General features: G+C 49.3%; 2 protein-coding genes across 6 annotated transcripts in view; both read left to right on the top strand.

Moving 5' to 3' along the window:
• Nucleotides 1-309: 309 nt before the first annotated feature.
• stn1 (STN1 subunit of CST complex) lies at nt 310-7,385 on the top strand. Of its 2 annotated transcripts, none has more exons than XM_040033557.1 (9): nt 310-1,021; nt 1,667-1,762; nt 1,896-1,973; nt 2,143-2,313; nt 2,536-2,647; nt 3,333-3,483; nt 6,077-6,199; nt 6,274-6,346; nt 6,711-7,385. In XM_040033557.1, exons 1-9 carry the CDS (start codon nt 889-891, stop codon nt 6,866-6,868), a joined length of 1,095 nt encoding a protein of 364 aa, XP_039889491.1. In that variant the 5' UTR covers nt 310-888; the 3' UTR covers nt 6,869-7,385. The 2 variants fall into 2 exon arrangements, with proteins under 2 accessions (XP_039889491.1, XP_039889489.1); XM_040033555.1 differs by having other exon boundaries at nt 312-1,021; nt 2,140-2,313.
• Nucleotides 7,386-8,023: 638 nt separating this feature from the next.
• LOC120734624 (SH3 and PX domain-containing protein 2A-like) overlaps nt 8,024-9,708 on the top strand; it is a 96,758-nt gene continuing 95,073 nt past the window's right edge. Inside the window, exon 1 of one of the 4 annotated variants that reach the window (XM_040033546.1) lies at nt 8,024-9,146. In XM_040033546.1, coding sequence (XP_039889480.1) covers nt 9,051-9,146 — 96 coding nt within the window. In that variant the 5' untranslated portion in view covers nt 8,024-9,050. The remainder of the gene's footprint in view (nt 9,147-9,708) is intronic. The other 3 variants (XM_040033551.1, XM_040033540.1, XM_040033545.1) reach the window with 3 other exon arrangements.

The following is a 9,708-nucleotide window of genomic DNA, read 5'->3' as shown; positions in this document are numbered from 1 at the left end:
TTTCACACACAGAAATGCTGCTAACGTACCTTTTTTAATACTTTGTACAAACACGAAATCCTTCTAGCACTTAAGAAAAGTGAAAAAGTTGATTAAAGGTCACGTGACCGAAAAACCGCTATTTCTAGGATTCTAGTCGCGAAATAATCGAAAATGAATAACACTCTACGGATTGGATGAAATCCGTAGGGTTAGCACTTTTTTTCTGTTAGCGTTGTTTTATATGAAGAGTTTGGACATTTTATTTTGTTTTTAGATTGTGTTTATATATTCTCGTACAGTTTAAAAAAGAAATGAAAATAATATTTATATTAGGGACTTTTCAGCACCTTGTTCCACTTTACGGCACTCGCCATTTTGCTTTCAGGTATGAAGCGAACAGCCGCGGAAAATCAGTAACAGCGTACGCCTGAAACAGTCGAGTTCACCCACCACCACCACCAGATAACTGTTAACGGACACATGATCGTGTCTGTTGTGATTGAACTTCACTGATAACGCCTAATTGTTTTTTAATTTGGCTGCCATCAAGGTAGTGTGTCCTGTCGTAAATCCTGACTTTGTGGGCAAAATCTTCTTCTTTGTAAGAAAAGGGGAAACGCGTGTTGTTTTATTGTATTTTGAATGCATTGGGAAATAAAATTTGTGAAACCTGAAATAAAACCTGGATTTATCTTCTGGGTGAAACTGCACATTAAGTTCGGTCCACTTTTATTCATCGTGAGCACCCTCTGCTGCGCCTCCGGACGAACTACAGGTTCATCTACCGTGGGATTAACAGGAAGTGACGCCACTGAAACCAGCTAACTTTGTCCTGGAGACGGTTTGTGTGGCTGGCGGGAAACCAGTGAAAGCAGGTAAACCGTCAGTGTTTGATCCCAGGATGAAATGCAGACAGCTGCGATGGATCCAGCGGAAGAGCCTCCGTCGATGTTGTGGGGACTGGATCCGGTGTTTTCCGCCTTCGCTCGGCTGTATATCAGAGACATCCTGGAGATGACGGAGTCCACCCAGGTACCAGGTAACAAACTGGACCTGTACCTCACCTTTTACTTGGTCGTCACTCCTGAAGCTCTAATTTGAAATTAGATTTAGAGCTCCTGTTAGCCTGCACCACGCATTGTGCAGAATCTTACATTTATTGAGCTCCTTTATTTTTATTTTAGCATTTATTGTAGTTATTTATACCGTTTTAAATCCTCCGTTATTTCATTTCAACTACACCACCTGATGGTGTGCCAGGTGTGATGTGTTGTAGTTCCTGTCAGCGCATAAATGTAAACCCTGCAGGGGTGATGGAGTGGACCAGGTGCCCCAGCTCAGAGGTCCACGGGGTCAGGCCCCATGTGATGACGTGCAAAAACACAGCAAAGAAACGCAAACATTTGCAAAGTTGTGCCAAATAAATCTGTGATATCCAGACTATCACAAAGTTTTTACTGTCTGGATGTATTTTAGAAACCATAGTCTGTAAACAGTACAATCCTGGTCCAGAGGACCAGTTCAGGGACTCCAGTCAGCTCAGGTGAAGTCTAGCTAGACTGGACGATCAGGAGCAGCTTCGCTTCAGTGTCTTGCTCAGAGACACTTCAGCACGTGGAGAGGAGGACACGCTGCTCTCTCACTGGAGACTCACCTTTAATTATCTGTTGTTTTCCACTCAAAGGGATTTACTTCTACAACCTGCACCCGATCTCCAAAGTCGACGTGCTGGGAACGGTGGTCTACAAGAGGGAGAGGGAAGACTTCTTCTGCTATGGAGGTGCTCTTCATCACTGGCACCCATTGTGGAGTTGTGCTCATCACTACTGTAGTCTTGAGACCTCATGATTGTATTCTGGTCACATGTGCTCTGTTTTTGTCTCCGCCCACGCTCCGCTGCTGCGTGCTCACAGTGGATGATGGTACGGGCGTTATAAACTGCCTGTGCTGGAAAAGTGACGTCCTGAAAGAGGAGCGGGAGCCGAGCAAGTGTGAGTTCATGTTTGTATCTCAGAGTTAGCGTGGCGTTGCTTTCAGTTTGTTCAGTAAAATGAAGCGCTCTGCCGCCTGCAGACAGGTCCTTGTCCTCCTTTGTCAGCCTGGTGATGCTTCAGATGCAGAATCGATACAGAGCGAGTGTCCTCGTGTGATCTCCAGCAGGGGCACAACTCGGCGCCGCGGCTCAGGGAGGCTTCGACCCGGTGGCGGAGCTGCAGAAGCTGAGACGAGCCCAGCGGACGCGCTGCCGCCTGGAGATCGGAGAGCTGCTCCGAGTCAGGGGACCGGTGAAGACGTCGAGGCAGCAGAGGGAAATCAAGGCCTCCACCTACTGTGAGCGGAGACGGCTTCATCCGCACACGCTCTCATAACCACCATCACTGCAACACCGACTGTCTGCAGCTGTTTATTCCACAGTTAGCCCACAGTCCTCCACAAATAACACAAAGAACCACAAACAGAGCGACACACACACACAGAAACACACTCACAGTGAATATGTGGATGTGGGCAGGCTCCGCCTCCGTCCTCACCCGTGTGCTTGTGCGTCCTCAGATAAAGTGAGCGACTCGGTGATGGCGGTGCAGATTTCCTGGATGATGGAGGCTCCTCAGCTCTACAGACAGTGTTACGACAAAGCGCCTCAGCTGGAGCCCGACGCGGCGGGGTACGAGCGTCCACCCAACACACCAGAGAGTCAACATTCAACCCCACACACACACACACACACACACACACACACACACACACACACACACACAGTAGCTGAGTCCACATCAATAAACCACGTCTGACCCAGGATCAGCTCTTTTAAAAACAAGAACTTCAGTATATTTAATGAAGCCATTAAAAGTTTTATCCTCACACTCTGAGTGATTTCACAGCTGTGGGTCAGAGTACACACGGGTGGGTCAACGTTTCACAGTTATTTTTTTCTCCATAATTACAGGAGATTTCATCAGCACATTCTCAGGCTCTGTTTGAAGCTGCAGTCTAAACTCCAAGTGTCACAGTCTAAAGCCCAAATCTGTTCAGAGATCAGTGTCACAGGAGTTCAGTTGGTCTGCTTTCTGACGATTCGCTGCAGAGAACCTCTGAACGTCCTCGGAAAAAGAGGAGAAGCTAAAATAGATGCAGATGTTTCTTATTCCCACATCTTGTTGTGCCTTGAAATCCTCGGGCTGTGGTTATTTCAGGCTTACAGTGAACCTGACTAAGGTTTTCAGTGCGTTCTCAGATTTGTTGGCAGGACAGAAGGTGAAAGAGGTCGCAGGCCTCTTACACGTTTGATCAGCTGTTATTTTTTTTTATTAGAGCAGCTCGAAGGGTCATGACGAACATCTGTCTTTCAGAGACTCGGCTGTCAGCTCCCTCAGCAGGGCAACAAAGATCTTGAAAGACTTTTTAAAGCAGAAGTCTGTGAGCAGGTTCAGACCCTACGATGTCCAGGACCTCCTGCAGCCTCTGATCTCCAGCCCGCCTCAGGCAGCATCCGCTGACCAGGTATGAACTGGGAGGGGACGTGGGACCAGTTGTCACACCTCGAAGCCTCCTTTTGAAAAACTGAAATAAACACCAGGATTTGATACTTTGCAGCAAAGTAAAACTGATTCTTCTGACATCACATTTTAAGATCTCAGAACATGGTGTGCTGCATGCTAATGCCAGTGTTAGCATGCTAGCTAGCAAAGATGTGAAGATGTGAAAGCACGCCATCAAACGGCGCGTGCATGAGGCGCGTGCATGTTTGATATTTTCCCCAGAGAGTGTTTCTGATCTACGGAGCCCCCCAGGGGACATGGGAGAAAAAAAATTACGGAGGAAAAAAAAAAAAAAAATTAGGGAGGAAAAAAAAAATTAAGACGGACTTTTGCGAGATCTCGCAAAAGTATTGCGAGATCTCGCAAAAGTATTGCGAGCGCTCGCAAAAGTATTGCGAGCGCTCGCAAAACTCCAACAATGGCGGCAGCTACTTAGTTGTAATATTACTCTTTCTGGGTCACAAAATACACTTTTAAGATATTCTGAGGTGTGAATGTAGCTGTGTAAACGTCAGATACCTGCTCGGTTTACAAGACATCACATATTTGCAAAAGAGCTCCGACGTTTTTGGAGATCTGACACCCACTAGCTCGAAGCTAACGGGAGGTCGAGACCTACTACAGCCGGGAGGAACACCGCTTTCCCGGCACATCGTGCCTCGACCTCCCGGTCGGCTTCGAGCTGGCGGCCTCCGAAGAATGCGGCTAAAACTTTTGCGAGCGCTCGCAATACTTTTGCGAGATCTCGCAAAAGTCCGTCTTAATTTTTTTTTTTTTCCTCCCTAATTTTTTTTTTCTCCCATGTCCCCTGGGGGGCTCCGTACTGATCTGGCACAGAAGGAAGCTGGAGCCTGACATGTTAGCACTGGTTAGTGTTAAAGCCTCGAGCAGGCGTCGGCAACCTTTCTGAGGATGAGTGCATCTAAAATTCCCTCAGAAGTCAGTGTGCCATATGGTTGCATTAGCAATACGTTTAGTAACGCTCTATATTAACAGTTACACACTATATAGAACAACTTTATAGAATTATATTAATACAGAGACACATGTTAATGTGATCTCTGGTCTCCCAGTGTCCAGCATTCAGAGGCTACCTGAGGACTCATGTGAGAGAAAGTCTGCTCACACAGACATGTCGAGCCAAACACTGTCAGTAAGGCCTCTGCAATGTTCTGAAGACAGTTAAACTTGTCAGGTAGTGACGTCCAGCAGGTGAACATGCAGCTCCATGAACACACACAGCTGTGGATTCCAGCTGCGTTCGTAGTTCTGCAAACTTTGTCCCCGCAGAGTCGAGCTTTTCAGTTCAATCCGCTGCATTTCGATGTCCTCTGTGTCCAGCCAGTTAATGCGAGACAATCCAGCTGCTCATTAAAGCTTCAGGTTTGATTAGAAAAGAAAACATTGGTCCAAACACCTGAAAGTCCTGAAAGCACATTGTGAATTCTGTCCTGAGTCTATGGATGTATCCGTGTGTTTCCGCGGTGCTGATGCTGAGCGAACAGCTGCTGAAGCTTTTGAAGTGTCTGGATGTGGAAATTTCAACATCGCTTGAAAAAACTGTCAGCTAGCAACGTCCCTCTCACCGGTAGGCGAAGTTATTTTTAGTCTGGTAGTTGGGTTGTTAGCTAAGATACCGGCATTAAGAAGCGGCACAGCTAATGTGTCTATGTGAGCTGATTTGCGATGTGCAGCACTGGCCCAGCCTTTTATTATTTTTAATGCATCTTCTCAGATTAACTCACTGTGTGTCGTGTCCAGAGCTGGACTGGGACAAAAAATCGGGCCTTTTGACGAGAGACCGGCCCCCCAGGTATTAAAGCCATGAAGCCTTTGAATGAAAACAGACGCTGCTGTGACAGTGATGCACAGTCTTGTTGGTATATGTGTGATTTCTATACATTTCACATCAGATAAAAACTTTGGTTGTAAGATTCAGATAATTATTTATCAAAAGCGAGAGATTTTACATGAGAATAGGAAAGAAAAGTATTTCTTTGTGCCCCCCTCTCCCTGTTAATGCCCTACCTGCCCCCCTGGCAAAACTCTGCTAGACCCGCCCCTGCACAGTTACCAGCTGTCAGCTGTAGAAAAGGATCCTGGTGTTATTAGTCTCTCAGAAACAGTTCATAACTTCAACTCATCCATGTCACCTAAAGGTAAACCTGTTTCTCCATCACAGCTCTGATGGTTCAGTAAGGACGTCTCCTGGTTTCATCTTCATCTTCAAAAACCCATCTGCCCATAAAAATGAAAAATCACCGTTGGGCATAGACAAATGCCCAGTATGCCCAGTGGCCAGTCCAGCTATGGTCACCAGTTAACCCTCCACGTGCCAGCGGTGGCACGCGTGTCCAGGGTTACGACCCCTGGCCTACACTAAACCTCCAGCAGTGATTTTAACACGAGTTCCCCGTAGCATTGAAAGGTCTAACTCACGTGGAGGTGCAGCCGGCCTTAAGCTGAGTGACAAATGTGTTCAGATCTGAAGCAAAATTTCTTCTTTCTTGGTTTCATTGGGTTTTTCTGTCTCGTGCTCCTCTGATGCTGATTAGGAGCCTGTCGCGGGTCCGTCTGCGTGCCAGCAGCTCCGTCAGCTCCTGAAGGAGGCCCTGCAGATCCTACAGGACGAGGGTGCCGTGTACCGCAAGGTCAAGTCCCAGGACGAAGTCTATCTCGTAAGAAACTGCAGACACATTCATCTCTGGGAGCTTTTTGCTGTGCCGTGTGTGACGCTGTTGCTCCTCGTCAGGTGACCGTGCAGGACAAGGACCTGCTCGTGGCCGTCAAAGACGTCATCAGGGAGGACTCGAGGAGGGAGAAGTGTGCGTGGACACGCTCAGTGCAGTACAGACACAAGTTTTGATTAGCGATGCCCTCACAGCTTTTCTGACTCTCCTCAGAGGCACGAATTATTTTTCAGAGGATGTAATTAAGAAAGAAAGCTTTTACCTGCTTGTCAGAAATCAAATGAGCACAACAATTACACCTGTTGCTCTCTGATCACAGCTGCGTTTTCACTGTGGCACAAACCCTTATCGTACTTTTAGATCTCACTCGTGTGTGTGTGTGTGTGTGTGTGTGTGTGTGTGTGTGTGTGTCTGTGTGTGTGTGTGTGTGTGTGTGTGTCTGTGTGTGTGTGTGTGTGTGTGTGTGTGTGTGTGCATTCATTTCCTCCTGCGCCTGCAGACGTGGAGAAGGGCTGCCACGTCCTGCACATCCTGTCAGCAGTCAGGCAGCGGTACAGCCTCAACGTGAGCCGCGCCGCTCTGGAGCTCGTCCTCAAGACGCTCGAGTGCAACAGTGACATCATCAGCACCAGCGACAGCCACTACACCGCCATCTGAGGAGCCGCCGCCGAGCATCAGCGCTCGGTGCATAAATCATGTTTAGCTTTTATCCAGCTGCTGTATGAGCGCACAAATGTTAAATATTAAGTTATTAAAGTTTCTAAAAACCATGACAACCACATGTAAACAAACCATCACTGTTGTAAATATGTTTTTAAATAAATAAGAAACCTCGAGCGTGGCTGAAGTAGCCTGTGGGAGGTTCCCCGGCCAAGTCTCCCGGGCTCCACTCAGCACGTCTGCTCAACATCAGATAAGGTGCCAAGAAGAAGAAACCCCACAGACCATTTCCCCGTGGCCTCCTCATAACATCAGTCCATTACCTCCTTATCAGCCCGGCTCCCCCCACAAGCTTCATCAGTCACAAACGTTCCATCCATGGAAGATAAACACGGAGACGATGGTGTTTAAAGCAAAACTCGTGGCTTTATTATCGCTAGAAGGAGGCTGGAAACACGTGATGACCATGATTACACTCACCTGCTGCTTCAGGCCTTCAGATGCAACACAAAGAGATGTTTAGGCCTTTGCAGCATCGTGTCATGTGGAGGTGGAGGTGTGGGCGTCTCTACTGCGACCGCTGTGTGCGCAACCAGGACGGAGATGAGAAGGATGGACGGACAGGCGGACCTCCTGCACGTGAGCCAGAGAATCAGTGTTTCCTGCACCCCACCCCCTCCCTGTGCCACCTCCCTAGAAACACGCCTGACTGAAGTTTGTCTCCTACATTCTTCACTAACTTCCACAGCAGCTCAGAGTTTCAGTTTTTCTGAAACCCTGGAAACATCCCTGTGGCGCCAAAACAGCAAAAACACACAACGGCCTCATTGTCACGGCTCCAGTTCATCATGTGAAACTGGTGAAGCGCTGCTTTCAACAGAGATGCGTGTTTCTTTCCCACAGACACACAGGTCCTGAAGCCTCCGAGGATTCAAACGCCTGGGGCAGATTTGTGCATTTTGCCTGCTTGGTAATCTAGCCTTATAAATGTAATTAGATTACCACGGAGCAGATGACCCTGCAGCTGGAAACCTGCAGCTTCCAGGCAGCTGCCCAGATGTGCTCCTGCTTACGGCAAAGCCTCAGACATGAGAGGGTGTTTTTTTTTAAAAGTGATTTCAAACATTTTGAGGTACTTGAGTGTTTTCAAGGTAAATTATTATCTTTAAAAGTAATTTATTTATTTCTAAATACACTGAAACTATCATCAGATTGTGAAAAAAAATCGACTGAAAACTTCTCCGGAAAGCAAACTAGGACCTTGCAGCGCTGTGGTGTAATACCACTTTGTACCACAGGGTGGCGCACACAGTGAGTCAGAGTAACTTATTTAACCAGGTTAGTCTTATTTACACGCGCGGACTGGGGAAGAGCTTTGAGGAGATGTAGGATGTTACAAAAGTAACATCAAAGGTTAAACAGCAGCATTCATGAGACACGTGGAGCGGCACCACACCGCCCCCTGCTGCTGGGAGTTGCAGCTGCAGTTTGCAGAGCGGGATCACAAAAAGCATCTTTAAAGGTGCTGCTGCGTGCGCAGGGGGGCAGTGTTTAGTCACTAATTGGCTCCTTCATGTGGAGCAGAGGGGCGGCCGCTGATTGGTCGCCAGTGAAACATCTGTATCCATACTTCCACTTGCGCGTGTCTCCGGCCAGAAAGCTGCCGCTGCGTGGGACAGTGGTGGTTGTGGTGTTTATCCTGTGACGTTCCCAGCCGCACGTGCTGCCAGGTGTCCACAGCATTCCCGGTTCTCTGAGAGGGGGACGCTCGGGGGTGGCCGTACAGATTCCGGTTTCCGTGTCAGGGCAGCGGGATGGAGGCGCAGCCGGTACCGGCTCGTTCTAGTCTTCAGCCGTGAGGACGCGCGTGAAGCCCCGCCCCCCTCCGCCGGCAGCTCCAGGTATGCAGACCGCAGACACAAAGGCAGCCGCCGCACGTCGTTTCCGTTTGTGAGGTGACCGCCCGCCGCCGGCTCAGCCTGTGGAGGCTGCAGGCGAACCCGCTCACGGGCACGCGCTCAGATGGACCGTCGATAAGTTTGGGGTCGGATCGGATGCTGGTTGCGTCACGAGTACGGAGCGCCGAACCGTTAGCCGACACCGGCGATGCGCGCGGTGATTTCTCTGCCGTGATAAGAGTCAGCTGACCGGAGCCCCGCGGCCGCACGCACGCGCCTCCATGCAGAGCCTTTGCAGGGTGAAGATGCAGCTGCGCACCGTGCTGGACGTCAAGGTGGTGGACGTGGAGAAGAGGCGCAGTCCGTCCAAGCACTACGTGAGTCACCTGCACCCCCGCACCTGGTCCCGCTCACGAGTGTGTGTCTGTCTCTGTATGTGTGTGTGTGTCTGTGTCTGTGTCCCTGTCCCTGTGTGTCTGTCTCTGTATGTGTGTGTGTGTGTCTGTGTCCCTGTGTGTGTCTGTCTGTCTATGTGTGTGTGTGTGTGTGTGTGTGTCCCTGTGTCTGTGTGTGTCTGTGTCCCTGTGTGTGTCTGTCTGTGTGTGTGTGTGTCCCTGTGTGTGTGTCTGTGTCCCTGTGTGTGTGTCCGGCCTGTTCACAGTCACAGTGTGGCTCCTAAACGCAGCGTTTAGCCGTCTCTCCGTGCGGCCTGGCTGCTGGGGGAGAACAGCCGCTAAGCTCGGCTCGAGTTGCTGCTATAAGCGAAGGAGGCGCCGGAGCTCGGGCAGCACAGGTGAGCTGTCACACAGCCAGCCTGCTGCCTCTGCTCATCAGCTTCATTGTTATTCTGAGCTCCTGACATGCTTTGGTGCAGTGTGGACACACGGGCATCACTGTGGAGACACTGTACCCACAGTTTACCTTCAGGGGGGAGCTGTG

The sequence above is a fragment of the Simochromis diagramma genome, unplaced genomic scaffold, assembly GCF_900408965.1.
Source record: "Simochromis diagramma unplaced genomic scaffold, fSimDia1.1 OVJJ01000571.1, whole genome shotgun sequence".
Lineage (NCBI taxonomy): Eukaryota > Metazoa > Chordata > Actinopteri > Cichliformes > Cichlidae > Simochromis > Simochromis diagramma.
The sequence above is the reverse complement of the archived record's forward strand: the minus strand, read 5'-3'. Positions and strand labels throughout refer to the sequence as shown.